This window comes from Artemia sp. Qi Xiang Cuo, chromosome 3, assembly GCF_049724085.1.
Source record: "Artemia sp. Qi Xiang Cuo chromosome 3, ASM4972408v1, whole genome shotgun sequence".
Taxonomy (NCBI): domain Eukaryota; kingdom Metazoa; phylum Arthropoda; class Branchiopoda; order Anostraca; family Artemiidae; genus Artemia; species Artemia sp. Qi Xiang Cuo.
Window position 1 is genome coordinate 49,823,961 of NC_142796.1, and position 24,068 is coordinate 49,848,028.

The window sequence follows — 24,068 nt, forward strand, 5'->3', positions numbered from 1 at the left end:
AGTATTTACTGGCACACGTATACCCGGCTAGATCAAAGAGCAGGGAAAAACTTTAAGAGTTAAAACTGACACCAGTGTCGAAAAGGAAAATCACTTATGCCATCTAGCGTTTAATGATTTTGTTCATCAAATTAAGCTTTTCAAAGAAAATTAAAGAGCCATATAAAACTTAGTACTTAGCAGAATTAAATTCCTGTAATAATTTGAAACGAATAGAAATTCAAATGAACAATCATAGCAAACATAAGAACTGGTACAATTATAGATGAATAAATAAATATTAAGAACGAACAGGACTGTTCGGGCCTGTTGAAAAGGCATTTGATTCAGCTGATAGAAAAGCTTTATTGAAGATCCTCTGCTTGCATGGCATTCCAGATAAGTACATTGACGAATCACCTAAGTTGCCTGAAAACGGCACTAGAACTTTCAAATCAAATGGGTCACCTACGAAGTTTCTTGAACAACTTTGAATCTTTTGAATCGCTTAGAATCAATACAGTCACTAAATTTGTATGAAAAGGAAAACAAATTTCATTTGTCTTCTGTTTTTATCTTTATCAACTTTTTTTTTAATACAACCTGGTTTTTCTCAATATGAGTTATTTTTTCTCTTGGATTATTTAGAACAATAGCAGAACGCAAAAAAAAGAAATCAACAGCAAATGTTGCAAGGTCGTATCCAGGATTTTTGTTCAGGGATTTATATTTTTTCGGCGGGAGGGGGCTTAAAATAGTCTTTAAAAATGCATCAAAAATTTGTTTATATGCATTTTTGTTATGTTTCTACGAGTCGGACACAAATTTCGGGGTAAAGTTCGAACCCCCTACCACCCACGATACAGCCTTGAAATTTTGCTATTTTACTTTTGTTTTTTAATGCAGCTAACTCTGAAAAATTCAGTTGTTGACAGAGGACCTGTGGACACAGCGAGTGTAACAAGTTAGTGCCCAACCCCATTCGAACTTGTAAAGGCGTCATCCCCATAGCAGCTAACCCAATCCAAGCGTGCCAACTCACAAAATGCGGTTTTTAAAACGAATCCTTGTTATAATTTTATTAAGATCTCTTGACTTAGTGTTTCACCCCTTTTTCGAAAATCTGGCAAATTTTCTCAGGCTCGTGGATATTTGGAATGCTAGGCAGCGCAATAGCGATGCCTAAATAAAGAACGAAATGGGCTCTGTGTATTACCACTTTATCTGAAACTTCGGAGGCAACTCGTCCAATTTAGCTGGATATAGCAAGAGCAAACCCAAGGGAATCAGGTAGCAAAGTCATTCATACATGGCATCATACCCAATATAAAATCATTGTATGTAATTTTTTGGTAAAAAATTTATTTTATTTTTTATATTATTTTGTTAATTAAAAAAGCACGCATATATAACAATTTCATTTAAAATGAGCCCTTAAGTAGCTCTCTATGATGACCTAGTGCCCTGCTAACAGTGAAGGAAAAACTGAAAAAAGTGGACATCAGTGGTACATATATAAAAATGTGATTTTCCTTGATGTTGAAGCCAAGGGACTGTAAGTTTCCTGCGTATTATTTTCGGCTATGACCATTTCAGTTATGTACTTTTTGTTTCAATCCAAGGCCATTTTGGGGGGTTTCGAGCTATTTTTCAAAATTCCCATAAATTTGTTTTCGAAATAAATTTTTACTGTTAAGACTAATCGAGATAATTGTTACCATTCCTGAATGCTACAAATGGTAATTTTTTTAAATGTACTTTTTAATTTCTGGCTACTATAGAACGTGGTTCGTTCTTACTAGGTCGGTTCTAGGCGTGTTTTCCCTGGAAAATTACCCCATCCCTAGCGGAAAATTCCAACGATTAAAGAAGATAAAGTTGAACTGGCTACAAAGTCAATATATATATATATATATATATATATATATATATATATATATATATATATATATATATATATATATATATATATATATATATATATATATATATATATATATATATATATATATATATATATATATACATAGGACAAAAAGGAAGGGAATGAGGAGTTGAATTCCACGCCAGAATTTCCTAACTTAATTGGAATTGCTTATCCCCCCCTCCGCCTATGACTTGAAACTAAAGAATAACACACTAATTATGTTAATGCGTATTTAGATATTTCAGAGGGTATATGCAATGAACTGAAAATAATACTGAACTGGCAAAGAGCAGAATATATTTTCAAAAATATCAGTAAAAAAAGAAGAAAGACATAATTGCAACACATATTTGGTTTCCGAATGATAAAAGTAGGAATAGAAGAAGGACTACTGTTCCACGTCAAGAACAGTGCTTTGAATCGGACTTCCAATCGGAGGCCAGTCTGTTGATATCTCCATTTCATCTTCTATGATTTTGAATCTATTTTTCGGTGGAGGTTTTCCGATGAAAGTTGACCGAAATTTCTTCACTATATACTGGTTTGTAGTTATATACTAGAAGAAAAAAGAGGGAATATTGATAGAAGTAATGGAAATTTTCAGTTTTAATTAGCCCTGAACGAATATTTTTACAACTTCTTTCAATTTGTAATCTAATATTGTGCTTAGAAGCGGACTCAAAGCCATACGCAGGTTTTTCAGTGCCCACGGGCAATGTCTGCTTCCCCCCTCTTAACCTCGTAATTGGAACCATCTTCCATACAATATATTGTATACATGTTATCTAAATGGTGCTCCAGCACATGTTACTACCGGAGACAAGTGTAGAATCTTGTCTCCCCCTAGTTACGCCCCTCTGCGGACCAATGGTCAAGCTTGATCAATCGAGTGACATACGTTTTCCAGGGAAGATTCTTAGATCGGACTGATGAATTTCGTTTACCTAGAATCGTTCAGTTAAGATTTTATTTTTATATTTTTTTCAGAATTCACCTTTATGAACTTTATGACAGGAGCGCTAGACAGGGGAAGGGTAGGCCTAATTAGCCCCTCTCAGATCTTGAAAGTACCTTTTTTGGATATTTCTATTTTGAAAAAATCAAGTCAACCAAAAATACCCCTCCCCCCCTTGGACTTTTAAAACTTCTTTGTTTTGAATCTTTATAAAAAAAACAGCTTCGTGAATGGACATTCCTATTACGAAGTCAAGCAAAAATTAAAATTGTCCTTCCTTCTTCTATAACTTGAACCTTTTTTTTGTTCCCTTCCGCATTATGTCGAGTTCATAGATACTAAGTGGTAATTCCACGTAACGTAAGTTTTAGAAGAGAGCACAAGAACTTGTGCAGAAGGCACAACGTATATATGTTTTTTTACGCTTATTAGTAAGCTGTTGTTTGTCAAATGAAGAAATTATCTGCCATCCAAGATACAACTAAAATAATTTCATACTAAAAACTTCCAGTTTCTAACTTCAACTGCAAGCGAGAAAATAGTATAAAGGCACTCAATATTTTGAAACTAAAAAAAAACTGATTAATCCAATCCTTAGAACTAGAAAAGATCCAAGGGGGAGGGCCGGATACAAACCTGACTTCAAAAAAATCACAAAACATCTTTAGAATTGCCATTAGCCAAACTTAAAACTTCAGCTACCAAAGAAGTCAATAATCCCCCTCGCACCCACCTGCAGCACAAACCATGACGATTTGACTAAAAAAAATTACCTCGAACAATTTCTTGACATAGTAGATGTCTTGCCTGATTTCCACCTATTCACCATATTATTGTAACCTATTGATCAAATTTATTAACAGTGTTTTAGAGACAAGACCATTAGAAATTTTTTATTTTCAAACATCTAAATTTTCCCCTTGTAAACATTTTATTTGTCCTATGTAGAAAGTTTTTCTTGTATAAATTTTGCTTTAATTTATAAATTAGGTTGTTTTTTCCTTATTATCCAATTTTAGGTTTTAAAACACGCATTATTACTTTCATCTCATAGACACTTTATTTTTCCTAGATATATATATTTTTTTTATAGACATTTTGAAATTTCTTTAAAGAAATTTTATCGAGCCTTAGCTTTTTTGGGCATAAGCATTCAAAATTTCAAAGTTAACTCATCTGCCTGGCGATGGCGCCCTTGACAAGTTAGGTTATTTTAAGACAGTTAATTATGTTATTATGAGGCGTATCCGAACCATAAGAGACGATCGCGGTGGCGAATGATAGTGCAGATATCTCCAAATATCACACCAAAAAGTTTAACTTGTAACACTGAAAACTGAGGTTAGTATCGAAAACAAAATCACCAACACCATCTAGCACTTGGCAAATTTGATTGACCCAAAACTACTGGAAAATCGACCTTTCAGGCACTTTAAAATGGGGGGGGGGGGTGACCGGGGGAGGGTAAAGAAAACAGAATTTTGTCACCGGCACGCCTAGTATCTTAAAATGAAGTAACTTGCTTAGCCTGCTAGGATTTTCCCAAGCTAATATAGCCCTACTTTATGCAGACTTGATTTGACCTCAAATAATTTTTGAAAATAAAAAATGGTGACTAATTTTCAATTACAGAAAAATTTCAGCTTTAGTCCAATTGTATTACAGATTAATCTTATCAAATATCAATCTCTTTAAAATTTTCTTCATTTTCATAAAACCGCCACACACCACACTGTCAATGGCGCTAGTAGTTTCCAATCCTTCACTTCCTATATTAAATAGCCGAAGATCTAACTTATGAATTTCCAATCTCTTTGTACCACACTAACACAAGGCAACCACTCCGAAAGGAGATCTGTTCACCATTCTCCGTGTTTTCCATTGGCTGGTAATTAGTGCAGGGGTCGGCCGCAACTATGGTCCCGAAAAAACTGACTAGGTATTTCACAACTTAAAAAAAGTTACTACTAAGAGGCACTCAGAGCACAGGCAGATGAACTATCCAAGTCCCAATTACTGCCTTATGGTCACTAGAAACCCGCGAGCTTACGGAAAAAAAGGCTGGAAGTCTTGTTTTATCTTTGATTAATTTATTTGCTCATAGAAAAAGAGAAATTTAATGAAAGCACAACTTCGACTAAGGTACAAGGAACAAACAACCTGTGTAAAGCCGAACTTTTGAATGTTTACGAACAGGAATAAACCGTACGATTGGCGTCCATGAGCAAGCGTAACAAATCACTGGTAGATACTTAACTTAATTAGCTTAACATAATTGATTATTGCTAATATAATTTATTGCTAACATAATTAATTAGCTTAACACGACACTTAACATAATTTGCGTCATCACTTCTTAGGTTTTTTTTAAAGGCGATCGATCATTTCTGATTTCCTCTTCATAGCAAGTACTTCCACAGATTCAGCATCATTTGACTTTCCCTTTCTTTGGAACGAGCTTTTAGTGATGCTTCCAGCATGCTTTTAGCCAGACCAATGTTCAAAAAGTATTTCTTTTCTACTGGTTTCTTCAGAAGTTCTATTGCTTCTTTCAGAAGAGTATCACCGATTTCTTTATTCTGTTTAACCGTCCGCTATTTTCTGCTTCCTCTGGACCAGATCCTAGACTGCCAGACTCCTAGGTGTCTCCAGTTCTAGGATCTTTTGCCATTAGCTATCGATTCATGTACTGTTCCTGGGTGGTGACACAGGCTGTAACTGTAATAATAACCATTCTCCCTCGACTTTCTCTATGTTCGTCTCAAACGGAAGCTCTCTGGCAACGTACAGAACATCACTGCAACCCATCGACTTGGAATCTGGCTTGGAAAGCCTGAAGCAGCCAAGGCTTCAGAAAAACTCGTTGTTCCCAGGGCATTTTGCCAAAATATACTGTACAGCAGCTTTGACGTGCTTCCTAACTCCTAGGAAAAATAAGTTTCCTATCTGTTTGTGTCGTTTTGTATGAAGAAAGAGCTACCAGGATTTGCTCATTACACCAAGGTTGCTCTAGATATACTTCTGCAGCACTGTCTATGCTTTCAAACCCCACAGCAAGGTGATGGTTGACATCATCAGCACGTACAATCTGTCCGAGAAGAACTGTGCATAAGCGACGCAACTCTAAATTCAGCATATGCATCAACCACTCTTGTCGTCAAAACACTCCAGTGAAGCTATTTGCAGAAGTAACAACAAACTCGATTTAAGCTTTCATTGTTGGCTTTCTTAGCCAACTGACACTTTTCAGATACTTCAGATTTGAAATAAAGTGCTTTAAGCTCTTTCTTTTGCACGAATTCCAGAAAATATTCAATCAGAGTAGACCATTGCTCGATCAAGCGGTTTGCAGCTTTTCCTATGGTAAGCCACCTAGTGTGGACGTGCTTTACGAACTTATGTCGTGGAGCCTTGACTTTTAGCTGACACTAGATAAAATAGTCACAACGAGTATACAATCCGCTAAATAACGATAAATTGCCTCTGTCAACAAGTACGTCATTTTTTTGGCATTTAACGAGAAGCCTTCCGGGACAGCACCAGGGTTCATAGTTCGAAAGACATCGGCAACAACATCACATGAAGATGCAGCAAAAGAACTGGCTATGATTTTCAAGACCCATATTATTTCTGCCTTTGAAGCCGCATCTGTCTTGCAGAATATCTCAAGCTTCTTCTCTAGTATAGCATTTCCAGTTTGTGATTTGTATTTGGTTGAAGTTGATCCAGTGAGTCTGAGTTAACGTGGGTTTAGTGAAGTAGACGTGCTCGTCTTATGCTCCTTTTTTGGTGGCATGTTGAAGAAGAGCTTGAAACCCGTTTTGGCAGCAGAGTGTGTTTTTGCATGTTTTGCAGTAAAATGAACTGTCAGCATCACTTCTCGTGGCACATCACTCTTGCACTATGCGTCCAGTCCTGTCTTCCCTACAAAACCGGTTTTCCAAAAATTTCGTCTTACCCATCACTCAAAATAACCGGGAAAAAGAACAGGTGTTAGAATGGATTTAGAAAGCCTTCTCGCCAACTCATATATTTATGCATACAAGTATAAACTAATAAAGCCAATGAATGAGGCTTATTCCTTCTTACATTTTGGACGTCCCCTAAACCCATGGGTCTTAATTTGTACCCTCTACAGGCAAAAGCCAAACACAAAAAGAGAATCAAATACTGGAAACATAACTTAAGAATCTGGCCAAAATGTCCATCTTATAAGCAATTAATTTGGGTGGATGCTCAGTGAACGGAAGACTAAGAGCAGCTATGGGAGGAATATTTTTCAAGAGTGAACTTACCTTTTCTAGGAACTTGAATGTCCAACCTACCGTTAGCTCACTAAAATGTTGAAAAAAAAGCTCAAAACATGAACAAAAAAGTGACTTTAGTGACTATTTCAGTGAAAAAGTGAAAAAAGTGACTGTGGCCGATCCCTGCTATTAGTGGTATTTGTATGATATGCCCCCTACAGATTAAGAAGTGAAGTTAGATCAATCCTAACAAAATATACTAAAATATGATAAAATGTAATACTTCGTAAACAAATTCAGGCTATATACTTACATATTAGGGGGTGGGGGTAATGCACAGCGGGTTTGCATACAAAATGTGCTAGTTACAACTATTCTGACATTATCAAGTAAGAATTGTTTTCTGAATTCAAACTGTCCAAATACTTTACCCCCCCCCCCCCCAACCCCCGAATGTTCAAATATATAGCCCAAACTTTATATTTCCCCTCTATTCTGTCACTTCTTTTTGTCTTTTCTCATGCTAAATTGAAAGAAACTAGCGAAAGAAACCGGTTTATAGTGCGCCAATGCATGAACAACTTCAGCTGCAGGGGGTATGTCATACAAGTACCTAATTAGTTTATTTGGATCGATTAGAAAACCGTATTTGTTTATGGGGCGGAGTTTTGAAAACGAAACAACGGAGTTCTAGGTTTGTTTTAGCTGAACCTTAGCTTTAACATAAAATGAACTTCTTTAAATCAAAAAGACAAGTTTAGGATCCCTAATAAAGTTAAAATTTGATCGAATCAGGTTAATATGCAACAAAACCTTGATCAACGATTTCGATCACTATAATTGATCTAGGCTATCTCCGGTCACGTTTTTATGTTACTGTCTGATAATTGCCACATAAGAAGCACTTTACCCGCTGCCGAGTCTTGTCTTAAATTATACGCGTCTTAGAGGCACATACAAAGAGGCTAAGGGTCTTTGCAACTATGGCGTTCACGAATACTGACACTATTTTTTGGGATTTTTATGATTTGTCATTTTCAAGATTGCGCACCAATTTTTAATATTTTTCTTTTTTCGAAGTCGACCCCCCCCCCCCCACCGACAAAAAAAACTTGCATACATGTCTTTAGTTCTACATTTAAAAAAAAAAATATTTCAGCCTTTGACAATGATAAACTATCACTAATTATTATTTATTTAAAGCCTGAAAAAAAACTGGTTAAGTTTTCAAATTCAATAACTTGAATGTTAGAATTTAGTAGAACAGTTTTTGTTTAACTTACCTCTATAAAGAAAGCAATTGTCAGGTGAGCTAGGACTAGAGAAAAAATCAAAAGGCGGAATATTTCAAATGGTCCATAATCATCAGACTCATCAGGGTCACTGTTTCGGGAATCAGAGACATCTATAACTGATCCATTCAATCGAACAAGTTCAAAAAAGTCTGCAATTGGTCCAACTGGGTACAACGTCAACACTGCCGAGAAAGACACCAGCGATAGTAGTGAAATCATAAATAGCCCTAAAAGAAAAAAAAAATCCTAAAAGAAAAAATAAAAGTGATTGATGGAAATTAAGCCTTTAATATCTAGGACACGTATTTAAAGCCCCGCATTTTCTGAGGCCACACTGCCAGGCGGTGGCGTATTCGACCATAAGCATAAGTAAATTCCACAAAAAAACTACTACTACTGCTAACAACTTACTGCAGAACCAAGCCACCTGAGGTGTACACAGTTACGCACACACCTTCTCCATCCCAATTTATTCAAAGCTTCCCTCTTTACAACCTCCCAAGAAGTTGCAGTTTCAATTGAATTCTTTCTTATGATCTCTTCCACCCCCCTCTAACATAGACTAAAGTAGTGTAATTTACTTAATTAACACAAGTTTGCGGTATATAAACTTGCCCCTAACGCAAGTTTAACGGGTCAACCTATTTTGCCCCCCCCCATAAAAAAAAAATCCTGGATCCGCCCCTCCCTATCTGACCTGCTTTTCGTTTGGCAATAGATGATTCCTAGCCATCTCAATCTGTCTCTTATTACAGTCCTAGAACGCGGGATAGAGCCACATTGTTCGTATAGTTTACTGTTTGAAATATAGTCGGTCAAACGGGTATACAAAAAACAAAATTTCTTCTGGCCCGTTATTATGTAGAATGTAGCCTAAATACAGTATTTTTAACAGCTATAAATCATTGCATACCTAAAAAACAACTGTGTGTGTGTGTGTGGGGGGGGGGGGTAGTGGATATATTTGTTGGCGGAAAGAATACCTCAAAAGTGTGCTTTAGGAGAAAATTGTCAAACCTTTCCTAAGGTTTTTCACATCAATTTGGAGGAATGATTTCGCAACATAGATTCCCCCCCTAAATTTTGTACATTGAAGCCACTCAGCAGGACTATCCCAAGGTTTCAATCCGCAGCCTTCAAAATTTTGATTTAGAAACGTAATTAAAATTTCAATTTTAAATTTTAAAATGAATAAGAAAATTCGGCACTATATTTTGTGTGACAAAATTAAGTGTGCCAGCGTCTTTCAAATATTGACTTTCGAATTTGGCGATTCTCCTTCAAGCCAAGAAAGTATATGACTTGTATAAGCTCTACACAGAAGGTTAACAAGATGTTAGTGACGATGTCCATGACGAGCGCCCTAGCACATCAACAACCGACGAAAAAACGAGCGATTTTTATTAGGACTGTCGCACGAGCATCGCTTAGGATTTGCCAAGTGACATTAACGACGATCCAGATCGGTCCCATATTCACCAAAAATAACTTTCAATGAATAATACATATGAAGATGTAGTTTCTGTTAAAATTACTTATCTTTTCTTAATTAGAGATGGCACTAGATATAGCAATTTCCTTTCAAATGAGCCATTAAAAACTTATATGTGATGTTTCAGTGCCCACTAGCGGAAACAGAAAAAGGAGACACATAACTTGCCAAGTGTCTGACGGTGAGACAGCGTATTCTGTAAAAAAACACTTTCAATATTGAACCCAGCAATGACCGCCAAAACCATGTAAGGGGGTCAGTCTCCCTGGAAATACGAAAACCAGTCCTGGCGCATGTAAAGATCCCTTGAGGAGCAATCTGGTGTGGAAGAATGAAGTGCCCTTGCTATAACAGTTCTGACGATCAAGTGCCTCTAGCCGCTAATGGCTGGAAAGTAGTGGGGGACTCTATCCTCCCTTTTCAAGGACGAGTGTTACTTGTCCAAGCCAGTCTGAAACTACTTCCCTTGCGAAAAAGTGATCTTCCTTGTTGCTCCAGGTGGAGGACATTAATTCACCATAACGGGGTTTTTTGAATAGTGATTCCAAGGGAAAATTTACATGCCCCGCTCGTGGTGTCTGCCAGGTCGACATTCTCGCCTATTTATAGGGGATTAAAGTTGTGGAATGGGGTTAATAAAGAGTTAAGAGAAATAGGGGATCTGAAGGAATTTAAAAATAAAATAAAAGGAATGTTATATGAGAAATATGATTTTTAAATTTTTTTTTTTTTTTTTTATTATTGTTTTTTTTTTTTTAATTTTTTTTTTTTTATGTACCTGGAGGACAAGTATGGTGATTTTGTGATTGGTGGTAGGAACTGCGTGCGAAGGGGAATGATTTTTCTTTTATTTTATTTTTTTTAGGCCTAGGTTGTATATTTCTGTTGTGAATATGAAATTTTGATATATGCCTACCCTTAGGACAACCTGACCCCAGGTTCTTGGGTCGGTAGTGAGTAAAATGTATTGTCCTTGTGTGTGTTAATAAATTACTATTACTATTACTATTAAATGGTGCAGTTATTATTTCGATCCGACAACGTGTTGTGAGATTTCAGGCTATTTTTTCGAAAGTCCCACAAGTTTGTTTTTGCAAGGAAATTTTATCATTACGATTATTCGAAATAAAAGTTACCATTCCTGAATCAGCTTCAAATCATGATTCTGCCTTAATTGACAGGTTTTTTAACGTATTTTTTAATTCCCGGTTACTATGTGCTAGAGTTTGGTCTTTAGTAGGTTGCGTCTAATTGGACAAGTATGATGAAAGCTGGAGACCAGAATAACCCCTAGACCCCAGAATAACCCCCGGTTAGATGTAGCTTATATGTTCACACAAACTGAATCCTCAAAAACAGCAAGAACATCAATCTTGTTGATGGGGGAAGGGATTTCTCCACCATACCTCTGCTGGTATTGGAGAAATTTCTAATGCCACCAGAGTAACCTGGCGGTACTCCAGAGCTCAGGGTAACTCCCATGCGCCACGGATTTCAACTTTTCCCGTCTCTGGGGGTTTTCACAACCGTCAGGTTTCTTTGACAAGTGCACTTTCCGCTTGGTATAAAAGTGCCTCACTATTTAACCCCGGGCACCATAAAGATTGAACTCCCCAAGTCCCTTTCTTTCCCTCGAGGAAAAATTCTCTTGCTGAGTATAGGATTCTCTTCCTATACTAAGCTAATATAATCTCAGCCTCTCTCTAGGCTCCAGACTCTACCTAGGCTAATCAAAAAAGTCAAAAGTATGAATGCAAAGAAATCTTACTATATTCACTCTGAACTCTGTACAAGAACTAAAACCAAAAACTCTTACAATTAATGAAGAGACTTTTCGACACTCCTCCGTGCACGCACCTCTGACCAAAAGTAATGAATGGCTTAATCAAATTAAATTACCCAGTATCCTTTGAAGCTTTACGGGCTGTAAATAAGCTATGTGAGTCATCGCTTTTCTGTATTTTTCAGGCTTAGATTAATAAGCGAAATCTTTCAGGATGTCACGTGGTAACAGCTTGACTCAAGGTTTAAACATTACAATTGAAGATAAAATAAGTTAAATTTACGAAAAGGCCATTTTTCTGATAAATATGGCCAAAGGTCCCAACACCTTTGAGACCTTTTCAAAATCACCAAACTTATTTATCTTCTCTTGTTTCTTCTTTTGTACCTCTCCACTGCAGCTACCGGTCGGCTTATGGATTCACGACTATACCATCCGCTTGGCTTAGTTCAACTACCATTCAGCATTTCTGTCCAACCAATCAAAGCTATGGTCTATACAGCCCTCTTCATCAGATTTGGGATTTCGAAGAAGAGAGAATCCACGCAATTTGTGGAACCTAATCGTGCTTAGCATGATTAAATAAAGATTTTCTCGCTCTCAAGGAATTTACACTTAGGAGAAGCATAGAACCAGATTCTGGCACATTCGATGATGCCAGCGATCAAGAAAAATTCTCTTAACTAGCCTCTTAATCTCTATCGGTGGAAACAAGACCACATCTCAATTAAAACACAAATTGCCCGTTGGCATAATTCCAAATAAACCAAGGCCGAAAATGTAAAGGCATTTGAAAACAATAGGCGTTCCGGGAAATGAGGTAAAAATCTGAGCGAACAATGAGATCACTTTTTTCTCGGTCCCATCCCCAAAAACAATCGAATGAATAATGCTCGTCGATGCGGGCTGAAGATGAAATTGAAGGCTGGAAAGGCAAGGCCTCAGTAAAGGGATCACAACTTGTCCGCAAGTTGTGCATTTAGGAAAATGGCTTTCACGTCTTCCCACAGGGGATCTTCCCCAAGGGATTCTTCCCCCTCCTAAAACATCAAAATCTTCTTTGAGTTGATCAGACCAATATCCGCTTTCTTCCCAAGCTTATCCAATCCAACCCGAAGTTCAGTGTCTCCAAATCTATCCTTAACCCGTTGTAGTCCAGTCGACTCTATTTCATGATTATCTGTAGTTTCTCTTAATATGTCATGGGTCTTCTCCTCCCTCCTATGCTTTTTCGTCTTACTGTAGTTTTGTAATTTTCCCACTGGGTCTTAGACCTCTTTGCCCTCCCCCCCGTGCTCCTTTTTCTTTTCGTAATTTTTTAATTCTTCTAATTTTCTATTTTCGGCCACTGCTGGCTGAATCCGCAAATTTTGTCTCTTTTTTGCATTTCTTTTTTCTTTTTCCTTTTTCTCAACATTGTCAATCGCAAAATAAATCGTCATTAAATCTGAGTTGGACCCCAGTGTCGATCGTCTTTGACTGCATTAATTCCCTGTATTTCCGTTTAATTTTTCTTTTTTCCCTTTCAGTTTTCTTTACTTTTGTCATAGTATTAAATAAATCGTCTTAAAATAGGAATTGAATTCCCACATTTGGTTTTTCATATTGTACTAAAATTTTACGAAATTTACGAGGAAAATCGCGTACAATAAAATTCTACTCGTTTTCCTCTAGCAAAATGAGTGTTTCACCTTGATTTGAATAGTGTGCTATTAATCTATTCAAGCGGCCCATTAGGCGTAGAGCTCTTAACCCCTCGCACCTGTACAATGCGGTCAGCTGTTTCCAGCGGAGTCCTCTGACGTCACGGCAGCCATAGGGAAATTAGCATTAGATTTCTAGGACATTGCCTCCCTTTTGAACTCGTTAGAACGGTGTGTTACTGCCCCAAATTCGACACGCTCCCGGAGACATTGGAACAGTGACATTAGAGATAGATTTAAAGCGTTTTAAGAGATATTTCTGAGAGCCCTTAACGAAAATACAGCGTTTTGAGACAAGACTATGCAAACGTAAAATCAAAAATATAGAAAAAAGCAGTTAAAAATACATGACAAACAAAAAATTAAACGTGAAAAGAGGCTTATCGTAATATACTTAAAAAACCATCTATTATAGCAAAAGACAACCTAGCATGCAACCCAGGGGGGCAGGGGGGGGGGAGGAGTGATATTAGAGAAAGATTTAAATCGTTTTAAGAGGAATTTCTGAGAGCCCTTAACAAAAATTCAACATTTTGGCACAGAACAATGCGAAAGGAAAAAAACGAAACCTGGAAAGGCTTAAAAAGGGACAAAATGTAAACTATAAAATGTATAAACTAAAGAAGGAGGAGAGGAGAAGGGTCAAACCAAGTAGGTCCGGAGGAGGGGTGCTTTGATAATAGAGTTAAATTTATGCTATATTAACAGCTTTTTTAACGAAATGGATCGTTTCTTAGACAGGAATTTTAGATTTCAGTCCCCCTCTACCGAAAAATTCATTGAACATCTCCCACCTTATTCTTAATCTTTAGGATACTCTTTTCCTTGACCATTCATACCTCCTTGGTATCCATACAAATTTAGATGGTATACATCACCTTTCTAACATCGTCACGTCTCCCCACACCATCCTTCACATATTTCTTACATAATATTATGTCTCTAGACCCCGCGATTCAAGTTTTGGCTAGCCAAGCTAATGTTTATAGCTCTGCAGCTGAGCCCGTTTAACTACACCATTCCTCAGCATCATTCCTAAGGCATTTTTTCTACTAGTTCGTAATAAAATTCATGCATTTAAATCCCATGATTCAGGTTTTTGCAACCGCAGCCTATCATGATGCCCCACAAAACACTCCACACTACCATGGCATTACACATATTCTCCCTCCGTCATCCACATGACACCAGCCCTCAACCCCTAAGAAATTTCATACCTTATCGCTCCAAAAATAAGCTTCTGGAATCTAAATTAAACAGTGTTTTTTACTTGAACTCCGGGAACTCGATATGGAAAGTGCTACTCCAATGCAATTCACGCCACAGAGTATTTAAAACACTTCTTGAACGAACCTACTGCTTATTTCCACTGGTTTTATAAAAAAAAACGGCAACTTGATGACACCCTCTGACACTCGTCATCATTATTTATGCATTTTTCTAACGTTTGAATACCCCAATAGACATATTTTGTATTGCCATTATTTTCCGACAATTCACAACCACTGCAACACTATTAGTGGTCCTCTTGCACTCTCTGGCACCCCCATCTTCATTTCTATAACATTCTATAGATGTTTTCCTGTTAAAAATCGCACATTAAATCCATTAATTCATGTTTTCGCAACTCAACCCTCCGTAAAACCCCATCTAAAATCTCACCCTGTGCCACACTATTAGTGGTCCTCTAGTACCCTCTGGCATCCCCATCTTCATTCTTTTAACATTCTCCAGATATTTTCCTGCTAAAAATCACAAATTAAATCCATTGGTGTATGTTTGTGTGTGTCTGTGTGCGCGCACGCGCGCGTGTGTGTGTGTGTATGTGTGTGCGTTTGTGTGCGCGTGTGTGTTTGTGTGTGTGTGTGTGCGTGTGCGCGCGCGTGTGTGTGTGTGTGTGTGTGTGTGCGTGTGTGTGTGTCTTAAACGTTAGAAGACACTTACAATGATGATGACGGGTGTCGTAGGGATGATAGAAAGTAGTTATAGTGTGACACTGTGGCGTGAATTGCTTGCGAAAACTAATGAATGGGTTGAAGTAAAACTTGTAACAATAAATATCGGAAAAATGTCTTAGGAATGAAGATTGGGGGGGGGGGTCAGAGAGTGCCAGGGGGGAAGCTCAGTAAGTGTGGCACAGGATGGGATTTTAGATGGTGTATTACGAAGGCGTGGGTTTCGAAAACATGAAACAATGGATTTAATGTAAGATTTTTACCTGGCAATGTCTGAAAATATCTTAGGTATGAGGATGGGGTGTCAGAGTGGGCCAGGGGGGGGGTAATAGTGAGGGACAGGATGGGATTTTAGATGGTGTATTACGGAGGGCTGGGTTGTTAAAACATGAACCAATGGATTTAATGTGTGATTTTTAGCAGGAAAATATCTGGAGGATGTTATAGGAATGAAGATGAGGGTGCCAGAGAGTGCTGGAGGACCACTAATAGTGTGGCACAGAAACAATTGATTTAATGTAAGATTTTTAGATGGAAATATCTGAAAATATCTTAAGTATGAGGATGGGGTGTCGGAGTGTGCCAGGGGAGGCAGTAATAGCGAGAGACAGGATGGGATTTTAGATGGTGTATTACGGAGGGCTGGGATAAGAAAACATGAACCAATGGATTTAATGTGTGATTTTTAGCAGGAAAATATCTGTAGAATGTTATAGGAATGAAGATGGGGGTGCCAGAGAAGGCTGGAGGACCACTAATAGTGTAGCACAGGATGGGATTTAACATTGGCTATTATGGAGGGTTAGGTTGTAAAAAAGCGACACATTAGATTTAATTTGTGACTTAAAACAGGAACCTATATGTAAAATGTTATAGGAATAAAAATGGGGTGGCCGGCGATGGTAGAGAACCACTAAAAGTGCGGTACCGGTTGGGAATTGTTGGAAGATAACGTAATAGAAAATATTTCCATTGGGTGTATTCAAGCGTTAGAAAAATGCATAAATAATGATGACGAGTGTCACAAGATGTCATCAAGTCACCGTTTTCTATAAAACCAGTGGAAATATGGAGTAGGCTCGTTCAAGGACTGTTTTAAATACTCTGTGGCTTGAGTTACATTGGAGAAACACGTTCTAGCAATGGAATATCGACTTTCCGCAGTTCAAGTAAAAAATACTGTTTAATCTGGATTTCAGAACCTTTTTGGAGCGAAAAAGTTGAAAATTTCTTAGGGATAGAGGGCTGGTGTCATGTGGGTGACGGAGGGGGACATGTGCAATGCCATGGCTGTGTGGAGTGTTTTGTGGGGGCATCATGATAGGTTTGGGCGGCAACAACTTGAATCAGGGGATTTAAATTTTATTACGAAATAACTGAAAAAATGTCTCAGGAATGATGACGGGGGAGGGTTCAGTCAACGGGCTCAGTTGCACGGTTATAAACACGGGCTTGGCTTGCGATTTCTGGAATCACGGGATTTAAAGAGATAATTTATAATAGGAAATGCCTGGAAGATATCTTTGGGGAAATGTGGCGATGTCAGAGGGATGATGTATACCATCCATAGTTTACCAAGGTGGTATGCATTGCCATGGACTAGTATACTCTATGAGCTTAAAGATAAGGGGGAGGCATCAAATGAATTTTTCGGTACAGGGGAAGTAATTTCGTTAAAAAAAAGCTCTAAATATAGCATAAATTTAACCCTATTATCAAGCGTGCCCCTGCTCCGGAACTACTTGCTTTGACCCTTCTCCTCCCATCCTTCTTTAATTTATGCATCTTATTGTTTATATTTTATCCCTATGAAAGCATTTTCATGTTTTGTTTTTTTCCTTTCGCACTGTCCTGTCTCAAAACGCTGTATTTTTGTTAAGGGCTCTCAGAAATTCCTCTTAAAACGATTTAAATCTAACTCTAATATCACTCCTCCCCCCCCCTGCTCCCTGGGTTGCACGCTAGGATGTCTTTTTCTATAATATATGTTTTTTTGCATATATTACGATAAGCCTCTTTCCACGTTTTATTCTTTGTTTGTTATGTTTTTTAACTGCTTTTTTCTATATTTTGATTTTACGTTTGCGTAGTCCTGTCTCAAAACGCTGTATTTTCGTTAAGGGCTCTCAGAAATATCTATCATAACGCTTTAAATCTATCTCTAATCTCTCTCCTCCCCCCTGCCCCTGTTTTGCATGCTAGGATGTGGTTTTATATAATATTTGAATCTTTTGCATATACTACGATAAACCTTTTTCACCCTTTATTTTTTGTCGTGTTTTTTTAACTGCCCTTTTCCATGTTTTTAACATCGTTTATAAATTTGTGTGAAATAGTAAAACCTTTATTTACAAAGTCTGTGTTTTTAAAATTTATTGTTTTGGGCTTTCAATGTGATTATACATTTTAAGCACTCCTCAGTCTTGAGCAAATGTCTCCGGGAGCGTGTCAAATTTGGGGCAGTAACACACCGTTCTAACGAGTGCCAAAATGGGGAATCTCAGGTGTTGTGCAGTAGATTAATTTTAGAATATACTGAGGAGGACCAAATATTAGTAATGGCTTGTTAGTCCTCCCGGGTAAGGCATAAATACGTTGGATGTGAATGACCTTTCGAGTCCTGGCGGGGTCAAAGAAACAACTAAAGAAAGAAAGAAAAAGCGTAGAGATTTTTCAGGAAAAAAAATGCGATGTCAAATGGGTATTGTCTGGCAGTGATACGCAATCGTTACGTAAGGTGTGTGCTGTCGTTACGTTATAAGCGGGGATTTCCCATGGGTTTCTGACGCATGGTTGCATAAAATTGCGTCAAGTATATTAGACTTGTCTGTTTGAAGCGGGCTAAATTGTGAGACGTCATTAGAGTCCAGAGGGGTGTGTCGTGACAGCATTGCGTACGTGTGATCGCTTGAGGGGTTGGTAACTCCACTTATCTAACTCTTTAAAGCACAGGGGTGTGTCGCGTGACGTCAGAGGGCATGCGGTCGGAATCCTATGGGAAAAGGGGGGGCATGTCCTAGAAATCTACTGCTAATTTCCCTATGGAAGCCCTGGCGTCAAAGGGCTCCGCTAGAAACAGCTGGCTGCATTGTAGAGGTGCGATGGGTTAAGAGCTCCGCAGCTAATGGGCCGCTTGAAATCCCATATTAATCCGGTATTGGGCCGCTTGAACCTTCTGCTATTGGGCCGCTTGAATAGATTAATAGCACACTGCTGATTTGTACTTGTCAGCGTCATATTCGGCATAAGTGTTCGGAATTTTCTGTTTTCTAAAAAAAATTCCCGAAAAATCAATTTGGTGCGTCTTACTTTCAATATTATGTGGCCTCTTTACTTCCGCATCCCATTTTTCCGGATTATCAACATTTCGAACTGGAGCATTAAACATTTGGTTTTTTCGAAAGGGTGGCCTAGCCTCCCATTTTGTTTCATGGGTTGGTCCACCTCTCCGCCTTGTCAAAGAAGTTGCATATTTTTAGTCTTAGCATTTAATGTCTTATAATTTTCATTCTTCCTCAACTGATCCTTACACAAATTATTATGGCGATCCGATAGCCTAGAAGTTAGTTGTGATGAAATCTTGCTCTCTGGAATTCTCCAGCGGACTTCTATTAGACCTATCATGGTCCTTCTAAACTTTTGGAGATCTCTCTCTTCATCTGCCTCTCAAACTATTCTTTCTTCCTCTCTTTCTTTTCTATCTTTCTCCTTCTTTCGCTCTCTAGCTATTTTATGATTCTCTTCCTTTTTGCTCTCGTTATTCTTTCGCCTTTCATAAAATTTAACATAGTTTGTGTTTTATCTACATGGCTACTCTTTCTTGACCCCTGTTGGATCTTGAGTTCCTACTGCTTTGATTTTCTCTGTCGTTATGTCTTCTTAATTCATTTTACAAGTCTGTTCGTTACATATTTCTTCGTTCTGTATCTGTATTTTCTCTTACCCGCAACTCCCCTTCATTTTGCATAGCATCTGAGGTGTGAGTTGGTTTTGTTTTCCTTTTTTTTTCATATAATAATTTTTCTCGTCTATTACCGCCTCTGTTTCTGTTTCTTGTTCTCTTATATCAACGGGTCTGCTCCTTCCCGATTTTATTATCTCTTAATGAATTAGTCAATCGTGGCAAGTTCAACAATTGCCACACTCAAAAATTATGGCACTCAATTACTATTGTGAATTATCTGCTCCGCGTAATGATATTCAACAATTTTTCAAATAACCGGAATATCTAGACTTCATTAGAGAATAACAATTCCTTTCCCTACAACAGTCTTTGGCGAGTGGAATATACTTCCAAAGAGTGAAATAACAGGGGTTTGGACGTGAAAGTAAAGTAAACAAACGCGTTAGCTAGATAAATTCAAACAGGGTAGAAATCTCTTATTCACGCCGGATACCAGAACTCCAAATGTAATCTCCTCTTAGAAAGATTACTCAATATGACAGGTGCCTCTCACCTGCTTTTTCAAATGTGCGCACAAAAATGAAAAATTTTCCTAATTTGTCGTCTTCAATAATCTTATAACCTTTGCCAGTGAAAATTATATCCAAGTCCGCCAACTCAGTCAAATAATACCCCAAGTTTCATTTTGTCTGATCCATTCTTATACCCTGTAATACTTCTTAATGCGGAGACTTTCCCCGCTGTAAACTCAAAACTTAATTAATTCCACATTATTTCTTTTTATTCGCAAAATCTTACAATTATCTGACTATGCCAGCAAAAAAGGTCAATTTTTTGTAATTTTCTCTAACTTTTATGTTTAGTTAGGCTAAGCCCAAATCCCCTTCTATCAATGGTACCCTCGTTCATACAATGCTTCGTTCCTAGATAGGAGCCTGACTCATCAAATTTTAAATTCACAATCTATCAAATCTATCTTTCCGTGCAAATTTTTTATAGCCTGCTACTTCTAGCCTACATCCACCCGTATCTTCGAAAATGGTCGTTCTTTTGCTACCAGTAATGCTTATAGTCTCATCCCTCCGCTGCCACCAGTGTTGACGGAGGAGGGGGTTCTCCATCCCACCTCCTCCGGTATTGGAGAAATCTCGAATTCTATTAGAGTAACCTAGCGGTACCCCAGGATCAGGGTAACTCCCAAGCGCCACGGATTTCTACGTGTCCCGTCTCTGGCGGTGTGCACAACCGCCAGGGTTATTTAACAAGTGAGCTTTCCGCGTGGTGTAGAAGTGCCACAATATTTAGCCCCAGGCACCATAAAGATTGAACTCCCCAATTCCTTTTCATTCCCTCGAGGAAAGATCTCTTGCTGAGTATTAAATAAAAAAAAGTTTTTTTTTTAACTGAAGGTAAGGAGGGGCATTAAAACTTAAAACGAACAGAAATTATTCCATATATGAAATGGGCTGTCCCCTCCTCAACGTCTCGCTCTTTACGCTAAAGTTTTTTATTGTTTTAAAAAATAAGGTTGTGAGACAGAGCCAAACTTAAGCGTAAAAGGCGAAGCGTTGAGGAGGGGACAGCCTATTTCATATACGGAATAATTTATGTTCGTTTTAAGTTCTAATGTCGCTCCTTACTTTCAGTTAAAATAACTTTTTTTTTATTTAATTTGTGAACGGTTTTGAATTAATGCAGCTTTGGTTTTGGCTCGCCATACATGAATAATTAAAACGAAACTTCTATATCAATTTTACTTTTTTTGGCTAAATAGCTTTCTCGAAATTTTGTTCTGATGTAACTTACGAATTAACTTACGTAACGAGCTTCTATATTCGTGTGTTTTATTATATATATTAGGGAGTTCGCCCCCTAGTCAATACCTCTCCCTTTACGCTAAAGTTCGAGTTTTGTTCGAATCACAAACGTCAGTTAGTTAGAATAGATAGCTCTTTTGAAAGTACTAGAATAACTTTAGCGTAAAGAGCGAGGTATTGATTAGAGAGCAAACCCCCTCATATATTTAATAATTTCTGTTCGTTTTAAGTTTTAATGTTGCTCCTTATTTTCAGTTGAAAAAACTTGTTTTTTTGTTTAATTTCTGATCATTTTTTAAAAAATACTGGGAAATCCGGCACCCCCTTCAAAGACATGGCCCTTCTCCCAATGAAACATCCTCCATGGAAAGATCCTCCCCCGTAACCTCCCCTCCCCCACCAGAAAAAATCCCTCCTGAAAACGTCTGTATACTTCCCATTATCCAACACTGTATGTAAACAATGGGCAAAGTTCATAACTTACAGCCCTTCCCGCGGGAACTTTGGGGGATTATTAAGTCATTCTCAAAGACATATTTATTAGATTTTCGACTATGCTGAACAAAATGGCTACCTCAAAATTTTGATTTGGTGTTTTCAGACAAAAATGAGCGTGGGAGGGGGTCAAGTTGCCCTCCAATTTTTTGGTCACTTTAAAACGGCACTAGAACTTTTAATTTCCGTTCGAATGAGCCCTCTCACGATACTCTAGGACTACTGGATCGATATGGTCACCCGCGAAAACAAAAACACAACAAACAAACAAATAAACACCCATCCGTGATCTTTCTTCTGGCAAAAAATACAAAATTCTACGTTTTTGCAGATAGCAGCTTGATAGCAGCTACTATAGTAGGGTTTTCTGATACGCTGAATCAAATGGTATGATTTTCATTAAAGTTCAGTGACTTTTAGGGGTTGTTTTCCCCTTTTTTCGAAGATAAGGCAAATTTTCTCAGGCGCGTAACTTTTGATTGGTAAGATTAAACTTGATGAAATTTACATATTTGAAGTCAGCATAAAATCTGAGTCTTTGGATGTATCTATTTGTACTAAAATTCTGTTTTTTAGAGTTTCGGTTACTATTCAGCCGGGTCGATCATTAATTTCAGTTCGTTACCACGAACTGTTTGATGGGATTCTCTTCCCATACCAAGCTAATACAACCTCAGCCTCTCTCTAGGCTCCAGACTCTACCTAGGCTAATCAAAAAAAGGTATAAAAGAAAAAAAATCTTACTATACTCATCCTGTACTATGTACAAGAAATAAAACCAAAAAAACATTACTATTAATGAAGACACTTTTCGACAAGCCTCCGTGCACGCACCTCTGACCAAAGTCAATGAATGGCCGAATCAAATTAAATTACCCAGTATCCTTTGAAGCTTTTCGGGCTGTAAATTTAAGCTGTATGAGTCATCGCTCGTCTGTATTTTTCCGGCTTAGGTCAATTAGTGAAATCTTTAAGAACGTGACGTGGTAACAGCTTGATTCAAGGTTTAAACATTACAATTGAAGATAAAATAAGTTAAATCTACGAAAAGAGAGTTTTTCTGATAAATAGGGCCAAAGGTCCCAACAAACCTGTAATTGGATTTGACACGTGTAAAGTTTTGGGTTTACCTTAAAGTCATATTCCCAATCTTGGTTGCAGCGTTAGCTGCAGCCTAGTAAGGGACGAACCATGGTCCATAGTAACCAAAACTAAAAAACGAGTTAGAAAAATATAGCAAACACAGAGTTGAAAGATCGCGTCTATTTTGAGCTGATAAAACAGCTATTAAGCTGTTTTTACATTTTAAGTGAAAACAAGGAAGAATTGTCCCATGTGTTGTAATTCTTGAGAAAAACAAGTTTCAACAAGACATCTTTTATTTAAAATTTTAAGCAAAAAGAACCAAAATAAATGTGAAAACTCATTGAACTCATAGAAAACTCATAGAGACTGGTTTTCACAATTATCTGTACAACTAACATGTCCGGAATTCCGTTTGTTTGAACACGCTGACACGGATAAGTTTTTTTTTTTGTATTTTAGTGGGAAATGTTCTCTAATAAAAAAAACCATTTGCGTTGACTAGAGTTACTTGGAAAATTTACTGCAAGAATAGTAGTTAATAATCTACAATGTGTTCCAGCTTTTAAAAGCCATTTTACAAGCAGATTCTCAAGAAAGATTCAAAATTCTGATATTGACTATGGCACAGCATTTTTTTACGCTACAGAGTTTATACTTCATGACAGTGTAGATGACATTGGACTGGACTTCACTGATCTGGATATAGACGATAAACTAAAAGAAGTAGAGTCTACTGAAAATAGAAGAGGAACTCCGGTCACAGACACATTTCTTCCTATTTTTATAAAATAGCTTTATAAATACCCTTCAATAGGAAAAGACAGGCCCGGTTTGTGCATTTAGAAAATACTTGGTCATATTATGACACTTGATCATTTAGAATTATCACACTTACCAGAACCTTTTAAAATGCCCGTATAACTGAGTAGATAGGAACTGCTATCATTGAAATAAATTACTTACTATTTGTATAAAAGGGCTTTCTAAACGGTTTTCCATAGGAAAAAGCGCAGGCCAGACTTATGTATTGAAAAATACTTAAGCAAAATATGACAGTTGTCTCCCAACAGGCAACCACTGGATCTGGTCCTTCCGCATCTACAGGTAAATACCTTAAACAAAATAAAACGTCAATAAGAAATAAGAAATTTTAATTTTAAATCAAATGAGCCCTTTTAGAAATTTCTACAACAACTTTCTATATAAAGCTTATATGCCCCTAGGGCATATCTTAAAACCCTTGCACTGAGCGCTCTGAGGAGTTATCATCATAAAAGACCTAATTTCCAGAACTTTCAACTACGTTGAAAAAAATAGATATCTCAAACCTTTGATTGGATCTGTTTGGGAAAATGGTGGGCGTGAGAGGGGCATTAGTCGCTCTCCAATTACTTTCAACTATTAAAAATGGTACTAGCCATTTCAATTTC

General features: G+C 37.6%; 1 protein-coding gene across 2 annotated transcripts in view; it reads right to left on the bottom strand.

Moving 5' to 3' along the window:
• Nucleotides 1-2,187: 2,187 nt before the first annotated feature.
• LOC148954224 (polyamine-transporting ATPase 13A3-like) overlaps nucleotides 2,188-24,068 on the bottom strand; it is a 158,012-nt gene continuing 136,131 nt past the window's right edge. For both annotated transcript variants that reach the window (XM_089086075.1, XM_089086074.1), the window contains 3 exons: nucleotides 23,602-23,750; nucleotides 8,392-8,630; nucleotides 2,188-2,462 (listed from right to left, as the gene is read on the bottom strand). In XM_089086075.1, coding sequence (XP_088942201.1) covers nucleotides 2,295-2,462; nucleotides 8,392-8,630; nucleotides 23,602-23,750 — 556 coding nt within the window. In that variant the 3' untranslated portion in view covers nucleotides 2,188-2,294. The remainder of the gene's footprint in view (nucleotides 2,463-8,391; nucleotides 8,631-23,601; nucleotides 23,751-24,068) is intronic.